We start from the raw sequence: 26,081 nt of genomic DNA, 5'->3' as shown, positions 1-26,081 counted from the left end.
AGCAGAGCTGTTCAAAGGGGAATGCCACAGAGCATGCCAGATGCAACACAAACCAATGGCATGCAAAGCTGGCAAAGCTGCAGCACAGGGGCACCTACCTGCTAAACAGCAAGAGCAACATGGAACAGGAAGAGCCAAGCGATCCCACAACCATCCAACCAAAGCTCTGCGGTCATGGGAACAGTAGGCCAATCAGCTCCTTAAACCTACTCCACCATTTAATAAGATCATGGCTGACCTAATCTTGACCACAACACCCCTCTTCTGTTCTATCCCAATTCCCCTTGACACTTTTCTAATTCAACCGTCTGTCAGGGAACTATCTCCACAACAACATGGGGTAGAGAATTTCACAAATTTCTGACCCATCTCCTGGCATGTGACGTGTGGATGGTGATGGACAATGGCTTAGCTCAAGCTGGGAGGTGTCCACTACAATCGTGGGGTCCACCCGCTGAGCATCAGTGACAAAGCTGAAGCATTCACAACTCTTTCAGCCAGAGCTGCTGAACAAATGGTTCACTTCTGTCCTCTCTTGACACCACACCATCACAGAAGTCAATTATGTAATTCAATACATTAATTATTTAAGGGAAAGATGGGGTGAAGCACTGGATATAACAGAAGCTATTGGACAGATGGCCAAGAGTATGATAGACTTGTGCTCCAATGATAATTAGCTGAACTGTTTCAGTTCAGTTAAACATGAACATCTACTTAACAATAAGCAAAATTGCCCAAGTAAATGCTATCCATAATAAAAAAGAGAACATATCTAATCTGGCTAAATACTGCCCCCTCCAGCAAAAGGAAATGCTGTATAATGTTCACCAGTATCTTGCTTACCAATCTCATCTGGGTCTGCATCTGATCACTCAATGCCAGACCTCTTACAGCCTTGCTCTAAATGTGGGCAAGGAGCTGGGAATGACTGCTCTTGACATCAGGACAGCTTTTGACTGAGTGTGTTATCAAGGAAGCCTGAATGAAATGTGCCAGTTAGCAATCACCTCACACCAATCATGAGGGCTCATTAACAAAAGCTAGATGTCAGTTTTTGAAGGGTGACTTTGCAATGTTTGGGCTCTGCACCACTCCTTCACCTTCAAACGTTGTTTGTTAAGGATCAGGGAAATGATGAAGAGATGAACGAGTGTTTTGTAGAAACACTTGGGATAGAGACTGTCCAAACAGCGATTGTACTGCAGTAAGACTAAGCTGTTACAAAACCATAACCAATGGCATAGTGAGTTGTCAGCATGCTATGTTGACACCAGAAACATGTCGACCCTTGTGGGCTACTCCCAGCACAATTCTTGGATTGTGTGATCGTTCACTCATTTCACTATATGTTTCAATGTACATGTAACAAATAAAGCTTTTCTAAAAATCTTTGACCATTAATCTGTTAACAGTTCTGTGACTTACTGAAAAGTGCCCTTGAAGAGCAGAAGCCTATTTCATTAATTAGTACTACACGTGCCAGTAGGCATACTAAATTAATTATTTAATTGTTCGAGTCTATGCTGCTTTGTGCACCAACAGATTTACATGAGAAATCTGAGCTAAACTCTATCCAGCTGCACCCAAGTGAATGTTCACTCTTGTGCATTACAAGAGGTGAACTACACAGCACCAGGTCAATGCTGCTTCTCAGCAGCAACAGAATTGAAGTGCTAGTTCTTTCTCACCTACTGATTTCTGTGGTTAGAGTTAAGATATTTTAGTGCAGCTTGTGGAATGTGTCCTCTACTTTATGGAAGCTTGTTCTCCTCTCTACAATTTACAAATGACATTAACATCAACTATACTCAACCATAGTGGAACTTGGCTACAGGAGGGGCAGGACTGGCAGCTTAATATTCCAGGGTTCTGATGTTTCAGATGTGATCGAGGCAGAGGAATGAAAGGTGGGGGAGTGGCATTGCTTGTTAGGGAAAATATTACAGCAGTGCTCAGGCAGGACAGATTAGAGGGCTTGTCTACTGAGTCCTTATGGGTGGAGCTAAGAAACAGGAAAGGCATGGCCACATTAGTGGGATTATATCACAGACCACCCAATAGTCAACGAGAATTGGAAGAGCAAATCTGCGGAGAGATAGCAGGCAACTGCAGGAAACATAAAGTTGTGGTGGTAGGGGATTCTAATTTTCCATATATTGATTGGGACTCCCATACTGTTAGGGGTCTAAATGGTTTAGAGTTTGTAAAATGTGTTCAAGAAAGTTTTCTAAATCAATATATAGAGGGACCAACTAGAGGGGATGCAATATTGGATCTCCTGTTAGGAAACGAGTTAGGACAAGTGACGGAAGTCTGTGTAGGGGAGCACTTTGGTTCCAGTGATCATAACACCATTAGTTTCAACTTGATCATGGACAAGGATAGATCTGGTCCTAGGGTTGAGGTTCTTAACTGGAAGAAGGCCAAATTTGAAGAAATGGGAAAGGATCTAAAAAGCGTGGATTGGGACAGGTTGTTCTCTGGCAAGGATGTGATCGGTAGGTGGGAAGCCTTCAAAGGAGAAATTTTGAGAGTGCAGAATTTGTATGTTCCTGTCAGGATTAAAGGCAAAGTGAATAGGAATAAGGAACCTTGGTTCTCAAGGGATATTGCAACTCTGATAAAGAAGAGGAGGGAGTTGTATGGCATGTATAGGAAGCAGGAAGTAAATAAGGTGCTTGAGGAGTATAAGAAGTGCAAGAAAATACTTAAGAAAGAAATCAGGAGGGCAAAAAGAAGACATGAGGTTGCCTTGGCAGTCAAAGTGAAGGATAATCCAAAGAGCTTTTGCAGGTTTATTAAGAGCAAAAGGATTGTAAGGGATAAAATTGGTCCTCTTGAAGATCAGAGTGGTCGGCTATGTGAGGAACCAAAGGAAATGGGGGAGATCTTAAATAGGTTTTTTGCGTCTGTATTTACTAAGGAAATTGGCATGAAGTCTATGAAATTAAGGGAAACAAGTAGTGAGATCATGGATCGAAAAAGAGGAGGTCCTTGCTGTCTTGAGGAAAATTAAAGTGGATAAATCCCCAGGACCTGACAGGGTGTTCCCTCGGACCTTGAAGGAGACTAGTGTTGAAATTGCAGGGGCCCTGGCAGAAATATTTAAAATGTCGCTGTCTACAGGTGAGGTGCCGGAGGATTGGAGAGTGGCTCATGTTGTTCCGTTGTTTAAAAAAGGATCGAAAAGTAATCCGGGAAATTATAGGCCAGTAAGTTTAACGTCAGTAGTAGGTAAGTTATTGGAGGGAGTACTAAGAGGCAGAATCTACAAGCATTTGGATAGACAGGGACTTATTAGGGAGAGTCAACATGGCTATTGGAGTTTTTCGAGGAGGTTACCAGGAAAGTGGATGAAGGGAAGGCAGTGGATATTGTCTGCATGGACTTCAGTAAGGCCTTTGACAAGGTCCCGCATGGGAGGTTAGTTAGGAAAATTCAGTCACTAGGTATACATGGAAAGGTGGTAAATTGGATTAGACATTGGCTCAATGGAAGAAGCCAAAGAGTGGTAGTAGAGAATTGCTTCTCCGAGTGGAGGCCTGTGACTAATGGTGTGCCACAGGGATCAGTGCTGGGTCCATTGTTATTTGTCATCTATATCAATGATCTGGATGATAATGTGGTAAATTGGATCAGCAAATTTGCTGATGATACAAAGATTGGAGGTGTAGTAGACAGTGAGGAAGGTTTTCAGAGCCTGCAGAGGGACTTGGACCAGCTGGAAAAATGGGCTGAAAAATGGCAGATGGAGTTTAATACAGACAAGTGTGAGGTATTGCATGTTGGAAGGACAAACCAAGGTAGAACATACATGGTTAATGGTAAGGCACTGAGGAGTGCAGTGAAACAGAGGCATCTGGGAATACAGATACAAAATTCCGTAAAAGTAGCATCACAGGTAGATAGGGTTGTAAAGAGAACTTTTGGTACATTGGCCTTTATTAATCAAAGTATTGAGTATAAGAGCTGGAATGTTATGATGAAGTTGTATAAGGCATTGGTGAGGCCGAATCTGGAGTATTGTGTTCAGTTTTGGTCACCAAATTACAGGAAGGATATTAATAAGGTTGAAAGAGTGCAGAGAAGGTTTACAAGGATGTTGCCGGGACTTGAGAAACTCAGTTACAGAGAAAGGTTGAATAGGTTAGGACTTTATTCCCTGGAGCGTAGAAGAATGAGGGGGGATTTGATAGAGGTATATAAAATTATGATGGGTATAGATAGAGTGAATGCAAGCAGGCTTTTTCCACTAAGGCAAGGGGAGAAAAAAACCAGAGGACATGGGTTAAGGGTGAGGGGGGGGAAGTTTAAAGGGAACATTAGCGGGGGCTTCTTCACACAGAGAGTGGTGGGAGTATGGAATGAGCTGCCAGACGAGGTGGTAAATGCGGGTTCTTTTTTAACATTTAAGAATAAATTGGACAGATACATGGATGGGAGGTGTATGGAGGGATATGGTCCGTGTGCAGGTCAGTGGGACTAGTCAGAAAATGGTTCGGCACAGCCAAGAAGGGCCAAAAGACCTGTTTCTGTGCTGTAGTCTCTATGGTTTCTATGGTTTCATAAATATGCTAAATTGAAATCTAATAAGAAGTTCACAATGTTGACATAATATAATTATTAGCATCAACAAATGTTTAGGAAAAACACCTACTTTTCTTCCTCCAGAAGTTATCTTTGTAGTATACCATGCATTTGATCACACATCCCATGGGAACACGTTGGATAAGCTGGTTTCGCATAGGCGGAAGGGGTGGTTCATAATGAATCTTCAGACTGAGGGCTGGTGGAATGGCACAGACGATATATTTTGCCTAAATAGCAAAGAAAAAAAATTATCTTCTGTCCAACATCCACTATTTCCTCAACCCAATCCCATCTCCTACACAGATCTTTTGCAGATGGGAAAATAATTTTCCTGTTAACAAACAGGTCTGTAGAAACTCTGGACAAGGAATAAGCTTTGGCCTGAGAAAACAGGATTGGAGGTTGAGGTGGAATCCAAATTAACACATTACTTATGGAAGTTGTAAATCTGGAAGTGAATGGTGAACTAATGACTCTTTGGTATATCCTCCCTAACAATTAGTTTTAGCTTGGGAGAGTTGTGTGAAAACGAGCGCTTCACTGCCCATGTCCACGTCCACAGGGAGCAGCGGTAGGTAACCCATTGAGGCTCATGGTCAAAGGATACAAGGTATTGCAGTTTTATTGTACTGGATTATAAAACTAGTGCCAGGCAAAACCAGAGTCAGCACAATAATTTTACCTATACCTGGTCCCCAAAGAGCACATTGTCTTTTCCCAAGAAAAAGAACAGCGCTGTACAATTGAGCTGCAATGACAAAGCAGTTTGGGCACAAAATCAGGGCAAGAACTTATCCGTAGGGATGCCATCTCTTCAAATTTCTACCCCAAGATTAATTTACCCAAGCTTCCGGATGCTTTTTGACACTTTTCATATTGTTGGATCCAGTTTCATAATTCACAGTTTTAAATTGGGATCAATGGTCTTGAGTGTTTCGCTTTTCCATTCACATTACACTGTGGATAAGTTAGAATGAGAAATAGCTGGCTCAGCTGAAGGCAGAATCAGTCTGAAGAAACTGAAAGTTTGAGCAACAACATTGCAACCATGATTTTGTTTACATTGCTTTAAGTTCCCTTCTCCTTGTAAAATCCTCAAGGATTTTCACTCTTACTTATATTTCTAGGGAGGAGGGATAAGGAAGGGATAAAAAAAAATAGACTGAGATGATAGTTAAGGGGAATGTATTGCTATCAAATACCAGTTTTCTTTAGAATATTAAAGTATCCCCCTACTAAAAAGCCATGGAAGAAAACCAAATTACCATCTAGCATCACTCCAGGCTCCAGAAAAAACAAAAGCATACCCAGAAAATTGACCCTATAAGTCCTCTTCACAAGTGTTCATGTACTCAAGCAACTGCTGGAAGCAGTGCCCTACACAAACTAATCCAGCAACACAATGGTCTGTACCTTATATCCAAAATACTAGATCCCTCAATCAACAACATTGGATGTGTCCTGTCCTATTAACAAGTCCAAGGTGACAGTACAGAAAAATGTGGCTGGGAGGAGGTGCCCTTGAACATCTCAGTTGCTGATTCTGGACCTGCATGCTTCACAGCTTAAAATCAAACATGTTCAACGAAGACTTCTCCAATCTTCCTCAATGTTGACTAGGAAGAAGCACTGAGAGCTGCCAAAGCACATACCATACCTTGGGTAGGGGAGCTTCACCATCCATCACCAATAGTGCTTTAGCCACATTGTTACTCGATGACAAGTTCTGAAGAACATGGTTGCCAAACTGAGTCTGTGACAGAAGCTGAGAGCAGCTGCAGGAGGGAAGTACCTCATCCTCCTCCCATCATGAAGGGCTTGTGAAAGTGAATCCCCATCTTCATAGAGGGTGCATTCTCCATTGTGTTATGTGGCAAGAACATTGTGCTAAATGGAACAGAACCTGAACAGATGCAGCAAACCAAAACTGAGAATTCATGAGAGGCTGTGAGCTAGACACAGAAGCAAAATTAGATTCTAGTACAATTTCTTCTTCTTCCTTCTTCCTCTTCTTCTTCTTTCTCTCTCTCTCTCCCTCCCTCCCTCTCCTATCAATAAGCCAGAGGACCTAGGGAGTCTGGATCAATGACAATTAAGGATCAACATTTCAGGAGCAGTGTTAGGTGTATCCTAAAATGATTGATCAACTTGATGAAGCTGCAACTTAGCATTATCTGCAAGCACACAATAAGACAAACTGGTCTCATAACTAACAGATCAAATCTAACTGCTGCCACACTTCTGGTAGTTGAACTGGGCCACTAAACAACTAGCAGGTTGCATTGGCATGACAACTAGCAGGGCCAGGCTTTACTTATCATCTGAAATGGGAAACTCCAGCACAGGTACAAAAGGCTGAACTATTTGAAAACATCTTCAGTCAGAAAGACTGAGGTGATGAGCTCCAACATCACAAAAGCTTGCCTTTTGACAATTCAGTCGACTCCACATGATAAAGGCTGACAGCTATGGGTGTCACTAAAGCTTTGGGCTTTGACATTATGCTGCTTCTGTTGCTGAACAAGCATGGTACACACTAAGCTATGCATTCTGCTCTGCTGTTCCAGTACACCTATGATATTTGCATCTTTCTAGCAATAGTAAAAATTACATATTCATGTCATATCTGCAAAACGCAGGCCATCACCTTCTCATAATCGTACATCCAGAGTAATAGGAGACATCTTTGACAGTGATGTCAAGTGGTAATTAATAATAACCTTTTCAGGGACATTTGGTCTGCGTCCCAGCGGAAGCAGTGGCTCCACACCTCAGTACAACCTTGGCTCAATAAAAGGGAATGAGATGCTTAGGACAGGTGAGATGACAGTAACTACTGTTGACAGTAAGGCATCCAATGACAAGTTATCAGGAAGTGAGAGAAATAGTGTGCTCATAACCAATAATTTCAGCTTCAATACATGGTTCTGGTCTTCCTACTACCTGCAGCTCCAAAGCTATATTCATGTTTGCTGATGACACCACTGCCGTAGGCCGAAACAAAGGAATCAGCATATAGGAGGGAGGTTAGAAGTCTGGCTGAGTGGTGGCGTCACAACAACCTCTTCCTCAATATCAGCAAGACCAAGGAGACAATTATTCACTTCAGGAGGAAGGAACTAGAGGTCCATGAGCCAGTCCTCTACTGCAACTTTAAATTCCTCGGTGTCATTATTTCAGAAGACCTGTCCTGGTCACAGCAAGCAAGTGCAATTACGAAGAAAGCACGGCAGCACCTCTACTTCCTTAGGAGTTTGCAGAGATTTGGCATGGCATCTAAAACTTTGACAAACTCCAACAGGTATGTGGCGGAGAGTATATTGACTGGACGCATCACAGCCTGGTATGGGAACACCAATGCCCTTGAAATCAGACAGACAAAAACAGTGGATATGGCCCGGAGCATCATGGGTAAAGCCCTCACCACTATTGAGCGCACCTACGCAAAGCACTGCCGCAGGAAAACAGCATCCATCACCAGGGACCTCCATCACCCAGGACATGCTCCCTTCTCACTGCTGTCATCAGGAAGGTGGTACAGGAGCCTCAGGACTCACATCACCTGGTCTGGAACAGAAATTACCCTTCGTCCATCAGGCTCATGAACCACAGGGGATAACTTCACTCGCTCCATTACTGATATGCCCCCACAACAAAGGGACTCCCTTTCAAGGACTCTTCATTTCATGTTCTCGATACTTATTGCTTATTTATTTACATATTATTATTTATTTCTTTTTATATTTGAACAGCTTGTTATCTTTTGCACACTGGTTCAGCGCTCAAGTTGGTGCTGTCTTCCACTTATTCTATCATGGATTTATTAAGTGTGCCCATAAGAAAATGAAGCTCAGGGTTGTCCATGGTGACATATATGCACTCTGATAATAAATTTACTTTGAACTTTGAACAAAGCATTGCTTTTAGTTCAACAATCTTCACCTGTTCTCTTCATCACAAGGTTAGAAGTGAGGAAGTTCAGTGATGCTTGCAAAATGTTCAGTTCCATTCCAATTCCTTGGAAGTCAAAGCATTCCTTCCTAACACACATGAAGACCTGAAGTGGCTCAATAATTGGCAAGTCACATGCAAGGCCAATAACTGTCAGGCAATGAGCTTTTCTGAAGAGAAGTTTAAAGTAAATTTATTATCAAAATACATATATGTTACCATATATTATCATAAGATTTACAAACATATTTTCTTGCAGGAAATTACAAGGAAAAAAGAAATAAAATAGAATTTTACAAGAAACAAATGAAGATTGACAAACACCAATGTGCAAAAGAAGACAAGCTATAAATATTGAGGACATGAGTTGTAAAAAAATCCTTGAAAATGGGTTTGATCACAGAATCAGTTTAGAATAATGGTGAATGAAGTTATCCACACTGGATGATTATAGGGTAATAACTGTTCCTAAACCTGTTGGTGAACCCAAGGCTTCTGTATCTCCTTCCCAATAGGGATACTGAGGACAGTACACGGCCTGGATGGTGAGGTGATGGGAGAGAGAAGATATTTAACATCCTCCTCTGGAAATCTGGTGACACCCCCACCATCAAAGTCTCAGGGAAATAAAATCACAGTTGAAAAGATGTTTAACTAAAGTAGCGGTGTGAGTACAGTGACTACAAAAGGCTGGGTAGCTTATATCTCACCTCCCAAAATAAGTGCACATCACCCAAATAAACCAGAACATCTGTCATACACATCTGGAGTTATCTTCTGGCAGCAGTACAGACCACTTCCTTCAACTCTCAGTGACCATTCATTATAATAGCAACAAAGCACATGCATTAGTTCCATGGATGATGCATACTTTGCTGATGCTGAGAAATTTAGTGAGTTTGCAATTATAGCAAGGCATAAATAAGATTCTTCGGGCTACAACAGATGTTAACCGTGCTGCCTTGCAAATATCACATTTATCTACCTCAGAGTCTGACAAAGAATTTGCATCGATTGAATAATACACAGATTATGTGGGAAATTAACAGTTCATAAGTACTTCAAAGAAGAAGATCATATCAATGAAAGTCTTTTTGATAAAAGGTGTAATTTCCACTCCCATAAATAATGACCCCAATGAAAATGCCACAAATTGCAGGAAAGGAAATTGGTGTTCAGTCGTAATGCCATCATTACTGAAATGGCTGTCATGTTTTTAAATTATTTAAGGATGGCTTTCACACCCTAATTGGTGAGATAGGGATTGCAGCAAGTTTCAGCACCTGTACCTCATACAGATACCTGATGCTGTGCCCAAATTTACAAAAGTTAGAAGAGTTTTCCTGCTTGTCATGAAGCATTCCCCAAGCACCAGTGCAATTGCATTTATACCCAAGATTTAGGCAATATCTCTTCGACTGGGGAAAAGAATCACGTGGCTTTCACTTGACTGGCTTTCTGCAGATACACAGTAACACTATTCTCACTATTCCTTACGCTTGGCCCCAAAGTTTTTCACATGACAGTATCAGTTGAAAGAACTATTTTCTTTACCTCAAATAAGTCATGATCAAGAGTCTCCACAACCACTTTGTCTTGCGTTTGATTAATCCGGATCACAGGCTTCTCCAGCTTTACAGAGTCTCCAAGGCAGTTCATTAATCTTTCACAGATCTGTCCAGATCCACCAACAAATTTTCGCTCCTAATAATGTAAAATAGACTATTGTGAAGTATGCTGTAAATCTTCTAAACAGCTCATTAACAATGGCTTACTCGGTGAAGACTTCTAAAGCTTAAAAAACATGTCCAGCAAGTCCAGCATTTGTATTTTATCATTTCTGGGCATCATAATTAAGCAATTTTGAAATGTTAATAACAATGCTACCTAGGAACCATCGTTCAATGTGGGCAAAGTAAGGTCACAAAACAAAAAACAATAGCCAAGCTTTTAATATCAGGGATAAAAGTTAAGAGATAATGAGTTGGATTTTGTCTGATGCACAATCTCCACGATTGCACAAAACTTGCATAATCCTGTGAATCCAATTGAGGTGGCGGCCTCATTGCCCTAGCCATTCCCTGAAGTGGGTGATGCACGAGCAGCAAGCGGACCTCAGGCAATGCCACAAGTCTAGAGTCATGGAGTCAAAGATATAGAGGATGGATACAAGCACTTCAGCTCGCCAAGTTCACACTAATTATTCAACAGTGTGGCTAGAAATGAGATTGGGCAGCATGACATTTTAAACACTATGTGGATTCAATTTGTACGAAAAGTAAATCATGAATAAAAATAGAGTGTTTAAGGAAAAGGTATCAGGACACTGGGTTGATCTCACTTGGAACAACAGGAAAGTGAGATGCCACAGCCAGAAGAATTTCAGTCCAGGGGCACAGCAAACTACATAAGAACATAAGAAATAGGAGCAGGAGTAGGCCATCCGGCCCATCGAGCCTGCCCTGCCATTCAATAAGATCATGGCTGATCTGTCTGTAAACTCAGCTCCATCTACCTGGCTTTTCCCCATAACCCTTAATTCCCTTACTATGTAAAAACCTATCTTACTGTTTCTTAAATATGTTTAGTGAGGAAGCCTCAACTGCTTCCCTGGGCAGAGAATTCCACAAATTCACCAATCTCTGGGAAAAACAGTTTCTCCTCATCTCCGTCCTAAATCTTCTCCCCTGAATCTTGAGGCAATGTCCCCTAGTTCTAGTCTCACCTACCAATGGAAACAACTTTCCTACTTCTATCTTATCTATCCCTTTGTATGTTTCTATAAGATCCCCTCTCATTCTTCTGAACTCCAGAGAGTATAGTTCCAGGCAACTCAATCTCTCTTCATAGGTTAACCCCTTCATCCCTGGAATCAACCTGGTGAACCTCCTCTGCACTGCCTCCAAAGTCAGTATATTCTTCTTCAAGTATGGAGACGAGAACTGCACACAGTACTCCAGGTGCGGCCTCACCAGTACCCTGTATAGTTGCAGCATGACCTCCCTGCTCTTGAATTCAATCCCTCTAGCAATGAAGGCCAACAATTCATTTGCCTTCTTAATAACCTGTTGTACCTGCAAGCCAACTTTTTGCGATTCATGAACAAGAACTCCCAAGTCCCTCTGCACAACAGCATGCTGCAATCTTTCACCATTTAAATAATAATCTGCTCTTCTATTATTCCTTCCAAGATGGATGATCTCGCAATTACCAACATTGTATTCCATCTGCCAGACCTTGGCCCACTCACTTAACCTATCTATATCCCTCTGCAGACTCTCCACATCCTCTGTACAATTTGCTTTTCCACTCAGTTTAGTGGCATCAGCAAATTTTGCTACACTACACTCAGTTCCTTCTTCCAAATCATCACTGTAAATGGTAAACAGCTGCGGGCCCAGCACCGACCCCTGTGGCACCCCCTCACCACTGACTGCCAACCTGAGAAACACCCATTTATACCAACTCTCTACCTTCTATTGGTTAACCAGTCCAGTATCCATGCCAATACACTTCCTCCGACTCCATGCATCTGTATCTTACTTATAAGTCTCTTGTGCGGCACATTATCGAACGTCTTCTGGAAATCCAAGTATACAACATCCACCTGATCCCCTCTATCCGCTGCACTCATTATGTCCTCAAAGAACAATAGTAAGTTTGTCAAACAGGACCTGCACTTTTATAACTAAAGTTATAAAAAAAATTAAAGAGTATCAGGTGGAAATTATAAACAAATCTAAATAAATGTTTTGTTGAAAAGCAGCTACAATCCAAATACCGAAAGAAACAATTTTCAAATATGGTTGCTAGTCATATAGAGAAATTTAAGTGATTATATTTTGGGTTTCTGGGAAGGCACTGTGAGAAATATTTTGTACTTGATATTCCGCTATTAAAATGATCTCCTATTTTAATTACACTTCCCATTCACATTACGATATGTCTGTCCATGGCCTCCTCCACTGTCGTGATAAGGCCACACTTGGGTTGGAGGAACAACACCTTACATTCCGTTTGGGTAGCCTCCAACCTAATGGCATGAACATCGATTTCTCAAACTTTCAGTAATGACCCCCCCACCTCTCCTTCACCATTTCCCACCCCCTTTTCCCTCTCTCACCTTATCTCCTTGCCCAGTCATCACCTCCCTCTGGTGCTCCTCCTCCCCCCCCATTCTTTCTTCCATGGCCTCTGTCTCGTTCATCAATCAACTTCTTAGCTCTATTTCATCCCTTCCCCTCCAGGTTTCACCTATCACCTGGTGTTTTTCTCTCTCCCTTCCCCCCACCTTTGAAATCTACTCCTCAGCTTTTCTTCTCCAGTCCTGCCGAAGGGTTTCAGCCCGAAATGTTGACTGTACTTTTTTTTCCCCATAGATGCTGCCCGGCTTGCTGAGTTCCTCCAGCATTTTGTGTGTGTTGCACTAATTTTAAGTCTTGTTTATTCAGAAGGGTTTCACTGTCTGTGCCAGAATAAGTAGGAAATGCAGCATTTAAAATGCTTGCTCACCTGTCCCCCATTGGTTGTTGAAAATATACGTGTTGTCCCACCGCACTGTTTGACATACCACAGGAACCAGAGAGCAGAGACTTCATGTGGTTCAGAGGTGACATTCACGTTCACAAAGAGTGTAGCAAAGTGCTTGGCAACCCTGAAAATTAAAATTAAAGAGGAATGCGAATTCATCAGAAGCTCCAAACAAAAGAACAAATTTCTTGAAGTGCGTTTCCTCAATTAATTGATTAAATAAACTAGACCAATTTTAAAAGTTCACACCAACAAAGTATTCAAGATGTTAAAGGGCCTAATAGATGGAATAGAGATTCTGATGGGCAAAGTTTGTTTAGTAACTACTAATATGATTGGATTATGGGTTATAAATTGCAATACTGCTCATTAATGGCATTAAGACAACATTGTGAGCCATCCTGAAACTGCTTGTAAAAGTTACATGAAGATCAGGAAGTTCAATATTTAAGTTCACCGAGCCTGTTAGGTATCCCTGTGTGACATTGCTGAAGCTCGCACTGTAGGTCTGTTGCAAGCTCTTGCTGCAATCTGCATTTAGCCTTACACATGTATCTATTCCAGCCTCATGGGTGCATAGCTATGGGTGAATGAATGCTGCAGAAAACAAGGGGGTGGATAGGTGGGGGAGGAAGATGGTAGCCAGAGGGGGACATTGAGAAGAACAATGCCCCAAGAAGCAATGATTTGTGTGCCAAGCCGCCCTGACCTTTGGGGTTACAGCCAGGAAGTTACCAGGAAGCTCTTTGTGAAAACATTAGTATTGCCTTTGAATGCCTGTACTCTGGAGAAGCCTGGGATACAGGACAATACCTGCTCTTGTGGAGTCTTCTCACGTTCAGTGAGAGTTTGAACAACCTCCCTAATACAATGGAGAACATCAAAGTGTTTCGGACGTCACCAGCAGCTGAAACAGGAATGATCCTAAGGCTAAAAGCTGTGACTGAGATGCTGATCTCCAGCCGTCAAGATACACATGCAAGATTGTAATTCAAACAAAAAAATGTTCAGCAAAGCTTTATAATTCTGTGTCTGTTTAAGATCATTGGGGAGGATGTAGATCTCACTGCAGATGAAGTTTCGAAACATTATGTTAACGTCATTTGAGGGAGTTCTCTACCAATGATAACAGTGAAAACAAAAACCTTGCTGAAAAGTCAAGAGTCCAGTAAGATGGCAATGTGCTTGGTTGCAATGGCCTCTCAGTGTAAATGTGTATCATAAACATTTATTTTGTGATCACAAGAAATGGTTGGAGATTGCAAAATATAAAATACTGCAATTCTGGTTCATTAGTGGGGCTAACAGCAGAGTCGTTGCCTGGCCTCGGTTCTTGCACGGACCTGGCCCTCCTGCTGCAGCATCGTCTGTTACAGCCATCTGTGGGGGCGGGGGGGGGGGTGGGGGGAAGAAATTGAACACTGTGTGGGAGAGAATGGAGGCATGCTGGGGTGGGGCTGACCCCTGACCCCTCGTGTTGGTGCTGCTCTCCAGTGTTCGCTCCACGGAAGGGAAGCTGGATAGCCTACAGCTGACCCAGTGGGAGACAAGCTGATTTGCCTTCATCTGCTGAACCAGCGCATGATGAAAACTGCTGCATACTTGTTCTTACAGAAACGTGGCTCCAGGACACCATCCCAAGCACTATCAATCTTCAAGCCATGCTAACATTATTTTTTTGTGCCTGTATGTGCTAGCTTTACCAAACTATATGTACCGTGTGTTCTGTATCATGACGCCAGTTTTGTTTAGCTGTATACATGTGTATGGCTGAATGGCAATTAAGCTTGAACCTGAGTCAGATTTCCACAAGAGACTTGGAAATGCACCTGATACTGCTCTGATTTAAGCCAATTATCAATGGAACAGCAGTGCTTACTTTCTGCAGTTTGGCAAAGCTAACACTTCCTGCACTGAGCTACCCACTTCAATACCTGCACAAAGTCAAGCACTCAGGAATTACAGTACCAGTACTTTGCCTTCACATAGATGGACTCTATTTCTGGGAGATTGAAGGTTCAACGTTAAATGTGTGCACCATTCATGACAAACACAGTTGCAAAAGTAATTTAGGAGTGTGTTAATCTCTTGCGTGCAGGGCATCAGATGATACACGTGGCTAGGTACAGCAGAAGTTTTACCTTGGCTCCAGGCTACTCTCCGAGTCAGACCATCTGTGTTTGATTTTAATCACAGCTTCATACTCCTCACCCGAACTACCACCGAGGCAGACTACTTGCATCTGCCCAGCATGATCCATTTCCTGCCCAAACTCAGCCCCACCCCATCCCACCCTATGCATTACATTATCACTTCCAGATCAAGAGTATCGCAAAGTGCTGATTATTTTACTGAGTTCCAGATGCTTAATCCAGAGATATACTCTGAATTCCACCATGGCACAACAGGAACTTAAATTCGATGAAATACTAATAAACCTCTAACTTTAAAAAGTAATCTAGCCTCAGGAGCAGCAACCATGAAACCACCAGATCACTACAAACATCCATCTGTGCTTACGCAGACTGCCCTATACGGGAGTCCAGAACCACCAATTAATAGCTCATCCCATGGCAAAAACAAAGGAAAAATTACCCCCACTGTACTTGCTAGTTTCACATTCATAGATCCCAAAATGGACAAAACTTTTTTAATATATATGTACTGTATTATCTGCTTCCTCAGCACTTGATACCAATAAAACATCAGAAATGGGAGCAAGAGCAGGCCAAATGGACTGCGCCTACTTCGCCTTTCCACAAGATCTTGGCTGATCATTTAGAAACATAGGACACCTACAGCACAATACTGGCCCTTTGGCCCACAAAGCTGTGCCGAACATGTCCTTACCTTAGAAATTACCTAGGGTTACCCATAGCCCTATATTTTTCTGAGCTCCATGTACCTGTCCAGGAGTCTCTTAAAAGACCCTATTGTATCCACCACCACCACTGTTGCCAGCAGCCCATTCCAGCACTCACCACTCTATGTGTAAAAAACTTACCCCTGACACCTGATAAAATAAATTATCTCAAAATTATTTTCTTACCCTACCACCATATCCCACGATTCCTCAAATACACAGAAATCAAACAATCACAGTTTCACATGAAGTCAGTGACTATGCCTCGATTTCTCTGAATTGAGAAATTTTTGCTGAGTCTTGTCCTTTATATTCTACTCCTTATTTTGAGACTGTAACCACCCAATTCAGAGGAAACATCTTCCCATTTCTACTTCATGAAATCTTTTAAGAATTTTGTATATTTCAATGTCACTGTCTCTCTAAATACATGTCTTGCCAACTCAGTCTCTCTTCATAGTTTGGACCCAGTATCTTAGGATCGAATATTGTGAATGCAAGCGTCAGTGTACACCATTCATGCAAAAAAATAAATTCTGAGTGCTCATTTTCAAATCTGCCATTCTCCCACCTTCATAAATCCTTTCTCCAGAAAACCTTCCACCTCCATGTATCCTCTTGAATAAGATACTGCTTCGACTTGATCCTTTCCACATCCACGTCCCTCCCACATCAGTGATAACACAGCTTCAATAAGCAGACACACTCCCCAGTCTTCACAATTTTTCCCACCTTCACTAATGATTAAAATGAAACTATAAAAAAGCAACTGTGCTAATGGTACTCTCAGCAATCTGTACTATTAAAAGCCGAAACCTGTAAAAGGAAGTGATTTTAAGCTAACTTTGAAACTGATTTGGTCATCAGATAATGAAGCAGGAAATTCACATGTTAGATTTTCAGAAGAGCTCTAGCTTTGTGAGCTAGTAAAACACAGTTAAGCACAGTGATAGGGTTAAGCACTGTGGTGTTATTGAGCGGCATGAGATAATACAGCCCTTTTTAGCATTTAATTCTCAATCTAATTTGCAGCAAGCAGAGGGATCCTGGGGAAAATACATGAGACTGGGCCATCGGTTCACAACTTTAGCTGTTAGGCAAACACATAGAAGGAGCTACTGACCACCCAGCTACTCTCTGGAACATGAATATGATTCCAACCCACTGATGCTAAGCAAACAAGCAAGTAAAGAATAATTTGTGGATAACTTACTTAGTCCAGCAAAGTTTATCGATCAACTGTTGCATTGTTATTTTGTCCCACTGTTCCGCCTGGGGTGCTTTCCAGGGTGCCTCGACTGGAATCTGGGAAGACAGACTTAATTAAACTTTACACCAACGTTATTACTCATTGCATTATGATCATGCACTGAATTGAAGTTCTTCACTATTGGGGATAAAGCATTAGATCTGGGTTAGGAGAAATAGTGTTGTTTTGTTACTTGTCTGCATGCAACATCTAGACTATGCTTTATTCACCACTTTCTCTATTATTTCTTAGATCTGCTGTTGCTCCCGTCCCATACTTTTATCCACCTCAAGGAGCAATTTCCCTCCATCTCCTCACATTCTGTAAAGTGACAATCCTTAAACTCTGTGCCAACCATTCTCATCCAAACAACTCACTTTCCAGATTTTCCAACCTCCATTTCCACCTCCTCACAATGTTTAATAATGCCAATTTTCTCTCAGGTCTGTCTCCCAACTCCACTACAGATCTTTGTACACTCGTGATTACTGCATTAAATCACCTATATCCAGTACAAGACCATAATGCCTCAAGGTCACAGAAACTTAACCCTAGGACTTGCCCTCCAAGTGATGCCAGAGCAGTCTCTTCCCCTCTGTTGTGTCAAGTTCACTTCTATACTTACTCTTTCACTTCCACTGCAGTCTTTTTTCAGACTTTTTTTCCTCTTTGATTTTACATGGTATTGAAGTATTTCCTGTTAGCTTCTCCCTTATGATTTTAATAATACATTATATGTTTCTTTTAATTGGTCTCGTTTCTGTCCTTACAGTCTGAGCTATATTAATTGTCTTCATTTCCTCTCTCACAGACTGAGCACAACAGGGACCCTCACACTAATTATCTTATGTTCTGTTATAAGTGTCTTTGCTTCAATGAAACTGTTCTTCGGATGTTTCAACCCCTCCTTTGTCCTCTGTGACTCCTAAACTTCGTTCTTCCTCTAATTTTCTTGTTTCAAATACTACACCTTGGTGGAACTGTTGTGTATTTAACAATTCAGTAATATTGTAAATATATCATTTGAATAAGCATTCTTTGTTGTTTACCTAATTCATTACAGGTTATATGTAAAAGTACGTGAATGGCATACGTCATTACACCACCATGTCATAAGTACACACCTCACTGAAGGAAGGATGAAACTAAACGTACACAAGTTACGACTGGCTCTCCCCAGTTTTTCTTTGGATTAGTTTCCGGAGTTACAATACATAACAGGAGCCATCTTTGTGAGTTTAATTCAAATATAGTTTAAATATGTTCTGTCCCTAAGTGTCCATTTGCTTCAAATATAACAGTCTACAAAGTTTCAGAATCAGACTTATTATCACTGGCAATATGACATGACATTTGTTGTTTTGCTGCAGCAGTACATTGAGTGCATAGCACATGTTTTTTTTCATGCTTTGTCCTCTTTCAGTTCCTTCATGTATTTTGCATTCCCTGGCTTATTTATCTGGCTCCATAATTTACTTTCCAGCTTCACTTCTACCCAACTTTGATTTCTAGTTGTCCATTCCCACTTCCTGATCCTCATCCCAGGTCCATTCACGTCCACTCTTTCCCACTCTCTTTATCTCTTTTGCCATTGCTCTGATCTCTGTCTTTATATCCTTCCACTTTCTGCTCATGTTGTTATAACTCTACACCTAAGAGCCAATTCAAATAAATATCTCTATCAATAGATACTGCTTTGGTGGGGGTACCCAGAATTAGAGAGCACAGACTCAAAAATTGAGGGGAAACTCTTTAGGACAGAGGTCAAAGGAACTTTTTTTTCAGCCAGCGAGTCATAAATTTGTGGAGTGCTCTGCCACAGCTGCAGTGAAGGCCAAGTTTGTGTATATATTTAAGGCTGAAGTTGATTGTTTCCTGATTGGCCAGGGCATCAAAGGATATGGGATTAAGTGGGATCTGGGATCTGCTATAATGAAATGGCGGAGCAGATTTGATGGGCTGAATGGCCTAATTCTGCTCCTATGTCACGGATCCAGGAAAAGTGTAGTATAACCACAGTGCTCTGTTGTCACAACAGTTCAAGTTGTGATCAACATACAAGTTATAAAGCAAGACCACCCAAGTGTTATTTGAAAAAGTAATGGCAATGCTGCTTATTAATAAAAATGTACAAGTTTGTGGTCAGGCTCAAAGATTTGGGCAACAGTAATCAACAATAGTTAAGTATTGCAACAGCACTGAAAAAGTTAAAATCATTAACTTATTTAAAACAAATATGATCATAAAGCCCTTTAAGATAACAAAGATAAAAACTTGTTGAACTTTATAGCACAGATGGAAGCCATTCTACAGACTGCACATGTGAAAGAGGTGCCTGATTGATCACACTTATTTTACCACATATGGGAAGACATTTCTTTTCATTTTACACCCAATTAACTTTTTAAATCGACTGTTGAATCCGCTTCTACAGTCCATTCTCAAAGCACATTTCACATCATGCAACTTGCTTTACAATAAATTATCATCTTCTCCTTGGATCTACAGCTAATTTTCTTAAGCCCTGTCTGCTATTCTGGATATCAAGCTTCCTGCCACTGAGAACAGCTTCCCCTTCTACTCCTACTCCATTAAGATACCATATTCTTGAACATTATTTTTGCTGGGTTAGTATAACTCTGACTGAACAACGAAAGAAGCAAATAATCAATGTACGAATGGAAAATTGCAGGGCGTCTCCATGAACATACACAGTTTCTGTGCTGTAAGTATGAAGCTTGCAGCTCCTCTACTCCTGAATGGTTGCTTGGGCTAAATAACTACAATCGTTGCTACAAACATGAGAAAGTCTGCAGATGCTGGAGATCCAAAGCAACACACACAAAATGCTGGAGGAACTCAGCAGGCCAGGCAGCAGCTATGGAAAAGAGTAATCTGTCGATGTTTTGGGCTGAGACCTATCTTCAGGACTGAGATGGAAGGGGGGAAGATACCAGAATAAAATGGTGGCATGAAGGGGAAAGAGGCTCACTGGAAGGTGATAGGTGAAGCCGGGTGGGTGGGAAAGGTCAAGTGTTGGAGAAGAAGGAATCGGATAGGAGAGGAGAGTGAACTGTAGGGAAAGAGGAGGGGACCTGGGGTGGTGGTGGGGGGAAGTAGTAGGCAGGTGAGACGAAGGTGAAAGGTCAGTGTGGGGAATAGAGAGGGGTGGAGAATTTGTTTACCAGAAGGAGAAATCAATATTCAACATCTACAGTTATACAAAGGTTGAATATCTCGAAACAGCTCACAACTGTCTCTGCTCTCCCAATCCCTCCATATTTGTTAAATCCCTTATTTCTAGTACTATTGTGGTAATTCTCCCCTGACCCTCTTCAATTCCTTTAAATAAATCCTATTACGTGTTATCCAGGATTAGATATGAACACTGGATGATCAAAAACAGAAATTTATGAAGAACAACTTCACTACCATGGCAGTAGCATGTACCATATACAAAATGTTCACCAAGACTCCTTCAGCAGCAGCAGCTCCCAAACTCACCACATTTAACAAAGATACAAGCTGCCAGTACATGGAAACATTACCACCTGAGAATTAGCCCGGAGCTGCAAACCATTCTGACTTGGAAGCATAATAACGCTTCTTTATCGTCAAAATCCTGCAACTCCCTATTTGATAACTTTTAGATGGACTACAATAGTTCAAGATTGTGCCTTACATCTACTGAAATATACCTTCTGGATTGTACCTTCTGAAGGCAGTTAGGGAGAGGCATTAAATGTTGGCCTTTCCAAAAGTGCACAGAACTCATGAATGATTAAAAAAAGTTAATGTGTTGGAAAAAAAAATCCTATGAGGTTTCTTTTAACAACATTATAATCTTGAAGAGCCACCTTCAAATGGCTCTGCGTATTTCTAAAGTACATCAACTCATGAATGATTAACAGAGCATCTCCAGCCTCAGTAGTGCTTAGGTCAAGAGGGAACAAAGATGTATTCGATGAGCTATTAGCTCCTGAAAGATGCCGCTGTGGCCCATTGAATGTCCGGCCCAGAGAAGGACCAAAGCCTGCGAAGACAATGAGCTGGGTTGAAGGTGGTAGGGAAAGGGATAATGGAGAAAAGGAAATGACCAAATCCAACATGACAAGAGACTCCTTGGCCTCCAGTTTGCTTGGAATGGGAGCCCAAATTACCTATATTCACTCTTACAAAGCACACAGTATATCTGAGACTGACTGGTCAAATCCTCAGAGTAACTTTAATGCATTAAGTGCAACCCTGACCTGACAGTTTCCCTTTTTATTGGAAATAGGAACACTTTGGAATCTTTCTTTCTTTTTCCGATATTTTTATTAAATTTCATATACATAAATACAGAATTTAATTATAAATCAAAATAAGGTAGCACATAATGCACTATATACAAATCACACTGGTACAATCATGGTAACCCATATTCATGATCAATCAAATAAAATAAATTGAATTATGAAATGCAATAATATGGTTAATTATATTATTAAAAAATCTACACTCACTAACAAGACAAAGCTGGTTGGTAAAAAAAAAACAAAAAGAGTACCTTACCACACAGTGTTTAATAATAATAGCCCAGATCTATATTTTAATAACAATAACAATTCAAAGAGTTTCAAAATACTTCAAAAAGGGTCTCCATAACATTTGAAAATCTTGATTCGAAGAAGGAGTCTGAGAGTCTGAGTGGGAGTGCCGAGAAAAACATTTTTGAAATTTTCGTTATTTTTTTTTCTCCAACGGCGTTCTGAGAGGCGGGACTGCGCAGGCGTGTGACATTGGGCAGTGCAGCGCGGCAGATTTAAAAGGGCAGACATCCTGCTTCGGGTTTGATTCGAAGAAGGAGTCTGAGAGTCTGAGTGGGAGTGCCGAGAAAGACATTTTTGAAATTTTCGTTATTTTTTTTTCTCCAGCGGCGTTCTGAGAGGCGGGACTGCGCAGGCGTGTGACGTCGGGCTGTGCAGCGCGGCAGATTTAAAAGGAACAGAGCCTCATAGAGCTGGCAGCGTAGTTTGCGGGCTGCGGAGTGAGCCGGGAGCAGAGTGAAGGCTTAAGGGCTTCGGCTCAACGGGCTTAGGTGGAAACGGGCGAGGAAGGTTTGGCATTCATTTTCTGTTGTTATTTGAGGAGAGGGGCAGTATGAGTGTGAGGGCAGTTTGCTGTTCTCGGTGTCGGATGTGGGAGGCCCTGGAGTCTCCAAGCCTCCCGGACGTCTACATCTGCGCCAAGTGCATCGAGATGCAGCTCCTAAGGGACCGCATTACGGAACTGGAGCTGCAGCTCGATGACCTTCGTCTGGTCAGGGAGAGTGAGGAGGTGATAGAGAGGAGTTGCAGGCAGGTGGTCACGCCGGGGCCACAGGAGGCAGACAAGTGGGTCACGGTTAGGAGGGGGAAGGGGAAAGGTCAGGTAATAGGGAGTACCCCGGTGGCTGTGCCCCTTAACAACAGGTACTCCTGTTTGAGTACTGTTGGGGGGGACAGCTTACCCGGGGGAAGCGACAGTGGCCGTGCCTCTGGCACAGAGTCCGGCCCTGTAGCTCAGAAGGGTAGGGCAAGGAAGAGGAGGGCAGATGTGATAGGGGACTCGCTAGTAAGGGGGTCAGATAGGCGATTCTGTGGACGCAGTCCAGAGACCCGGATGGTAGTTTGCCTCCCTGGTGCCAGGGTCCGGGATATTTCTGATCGTGTCCAAGATATCCTGAAGTGGGAGGGTGAGGAGCCAGAGGTCGTGGTACATATAGGTACCAATGACATAGGTAGGAAAAGGGATGAGGTCCTGAAAGGAGAATATAGGGAGCTAGGAAGGGAGTTGAGAAAAAGGACCGCAAAGGTAATAATCTCGGGATTACTGCCTGTGCCACACGACAGTGAGAGTAGGGATGAGATGAGGTGGAGGATAAATGCGTGGCTGAGGGATTGGAGCAGGGGGCAGGGATTCAAGTTTTTGGATCATTGGGACCTCTTTTGGCGCAGGCGTGACCTGTACAAAAAGGACGGGTTGCACTTGAATCCTAGGGGGACCAATATCCTGGCAGGGAGATTAGCGAGGGCTACTGAGGTGACTTTAAACTAGAATGGTTGGGGGGTGGGAATCAAATTAAAGAGGCTAGGCGTGAGGAGGTTAGTTCACTACAGGGGGATGGGAACCAGTGCAGAGAGACAGAGGGGTGTAAAGTGAGGGTAGAAACTAAAAGTACTATGGAGAAAAGTAAAAGTGGCAGGCCGACAAATCCAGGGCAAGCATTAAAAAGGGCCCCTTTTCAGCATAATTGTATAAGGGCTAAGAGAGTTGTAAAAGAGCGCCTGAAGGCTTTGTGTGTCAATGCAAGGAGCATTCGTAATAAGGTGGATGAATTGAAAGTGCAGATTGTTATTAATGATTATGATATAGTTGGGATCACAGAGACATGGCTCCAAGGTGACCAGGGATGGGAGCTCAACGTTCAGGGATATTCAATATTCAGGAGGGATAGACATGAAGGAAGGGGAGGTGGGGTGGCGTTGCTGGTTAAAGAAGAGATTAACGCAATAGAAAGGAAGGACATAAGCCGGGAAGATGTGGAATCGATATGGGTAGAGCTGCGTAACACTAAGGGGCAGAAGACGCTGGTGGGAGTTGTGTACAGGCCACCTAACAGTAGTAGTGAGGTCGGAGATGGTATTAAACAGGAAATTAGAAATGTGTGCAATAAAGGAACAGCAGTTATAATGGGTGACTTCAATCTACATGTAGATTGGGTGAACCAAATTGGTAAAGGTGCTGAGGAACAGGATTTCTTGGAATGTATGCGGGATGGTTTTTTGAACCAACATGTCGAGGAACCAACTAGAGAGCAGGCTATTCTGGACTGGGCTTTGAGCAATGAGGAAGGGTTAATTAGCAATCTTGTCATGAGAGGCCCCTTGGGTAAGAGTGACCATAATATGGTGGAATTCTTCATTAAGATGGAGAGTGATATAGTTAATTCAGAAACAAAGGTTCTGAACTTAAAGAGGGGTAACTTTGAAGGTATGAGACGTGAATTAGCTAAGATAGACTGGCAAATGACACTTAAAGGATTGACGGTGGATATGCAATGGCAAGCATTTAAAGGTTGCATGGATGAACTACAACAATTGTTCATCCCAGTTTGGCTAAAGAATAAATCAAGGAAGGTAGTGCACCCGTGGCTGACAAGAGAAATTAGGGATAGTATCAATTCCAAAGAAGAAGCATACAAATTAGCCAGAGAAAGTGGCTCACCTGAGGACTGGGAGAAATTCAGAGTTCAGCAGAGGAGGACAAAGGGCTTAATTAGGAAGGGGAAAAAAGATTATGAGAGAAAACTGGCAGGCAACATAAAAACGGACTGTAAAAGCTTTTATAGATATGTAAAAAGGAAAAGACTGGTAAAGACAAATGTAGGTCCCCTGCAGACAGAAACAGGTGAATTGATTATGGGGAGCAAGGACATGGCAGACCAATTGAATAATTACTTTGGTTCTGTCTTCACTAAGGAGGACATAAATAATCTTCCAGAAATAGTAGGGGACAGAGGGTCCAGTGAGATGGAGGAACTGAGCGAAATACATGTTAGTAGGGAAGTGGTGTTAGGTAAATTGAAGGGATTGAAGGCAGATAAATCCCCAGGGCCAGATGGTCTGCATCCCAGGGTGCTTAAGGAAGTAGCCCAAGAAATAGTGGATGCATTAGTGATAATTTTTCAAAACTCGTTAGATTCTGGACTAGTTCCTGAGGATTGGAGGGTGGCTAATGTAACTCCACTTTTTAAAAAAGGAGGGAGAGAGAAACTGGAGAATTATAGACCGGTTAGCCTAACGTCGGTGGTGGGGAAACTGCTGGAGTCAGTTATCAAGGATGTGATAACAGCACATTTGGAAAGCGGTGAAATGATCGGACAAAGTCAGCATGGATTTGTGAAAGGAAAATCATGTCTGACGAATCTCATAGAATTTTTTGAGGATGTAACTAGTAGAGTGGATAGGGGAGAACCAGTGGATGTGGTATATTTGGATTTTCAGAAGGCTTTTGACAAGGTCCCACACAGGAGATTAGTGTGCAAACTTAAAGCACACGGTATTGGGGGTAAGGTATTAGTGTGGGTGGAGAGTTGGTTAGCAGACAGGAAGCAAAGAGTGGGAATAAACGGGACCTTTTCAGAATGGCAGGCGGTGACTAGTGGGGTACCGCAAGGCTCAGTGCTGGGACCCCAGTTGTTTACAATATATATTAATGACTTGGATGAGGGAATTAAATGCAGCATCTCCAAGTTTGCGGATGACACGAAGCTGGGTGGCAGTGTTAGCTGTGAGGAGGATGCTAAGAGGATGCAGGGTGACTTGGATAGGTTGGGTGAGTGGGCAAATTCATTGCAGATGCAATTTAATGTGGATAAATGTGAAGTTATCCACTTTGGTGGCAAAAATAGGAAAATAGATTATTATCTGAATGGTGGCCGATTAGGAAAAGGGGAGGTGCAACGAGACCTGGGTGTTATTATACACCAGTCATTGAAAGTGGGCATGCAGGTACAGCAGGCGGTGAAAAAGGCGAATGGTATGCTGGCATTTATAGCGAGAGGATTCGAGTACAGGAGCAGGGAGGTACTACTGCAGTTGTACAAGGCCTTGGTGAGACCACACCTGGAGTATTGTGTGCAGTTTTGGTCCCCTAATCTGAGGAAAGACATCCTTGCCATAGAGGGAGTACAAAGAAGGTTCACCAGATTGATTCCTGGGATGGCAGGACTTTCATATGAAGAAAGACTGGATGAACTGGGCTTGTACTCGTTGGAATTCAGAAGATTGAGGGGGGATCTGATTGAAACGTATAAGATCCTAAAGGGATTGGACAGGCTAGATGCAGGAAGATTGCTCCCGATGTTGGGGA

General features: G+C 42.2%; 1 protein-coding gene across 1 annotated transcript in view; it reads right to left on the bottom strand.

The window, feature by feature from the left end:
• mao (monoamine oxidase) overlaps positions 1 to 26,081 on the bottom strand; it is a 187,236-nt gene that overhangs the window by 47,037 nt on the left and 114,118 nt on the right. The window contains exons 5-8 of the mRNA XM_072260440.1: positions 17,151 to 17,242; positions 13,057 to 13,198; positions 10,099 to 10,248; positions 4,661 to 4,820 (exon numbers count right to left, since the gene is read on the bottom strand). Of these exons, the coding sequence (XP_072116541.1) occupies positions 4,661 to 4,820; positions 10,099 to 10,248; positions 13,057 to 13,198; positions 17,151 to 17,242 (544 nt within the window). The remainder of the gene's footprint in view (positions 1 to 4,660; positions 4,821 to 10,098; positions 10,249 to 13,056; positions 13,199 to 17,150; positions 17,243 to 26,081) is intronic.

The sequence above is a fragment of the Mobula birostris genome, chromosome 6 (assembly GCF_030028105.1).
Source record: "Mobula birostris isolate sMobBir1 chromosome 6, sMobBir1.hap1, whole genome shotgun sequence".
Lineage (NCBI taxonomy): Eukaryota > Metazoa > Chordata > Chondrichthyes > Myliobatiformes > Myliobatidae > Mobula > Mobula birostris.
This window is presented reverse-complemented; position numbering and strand designations above follow the sequence as displayed.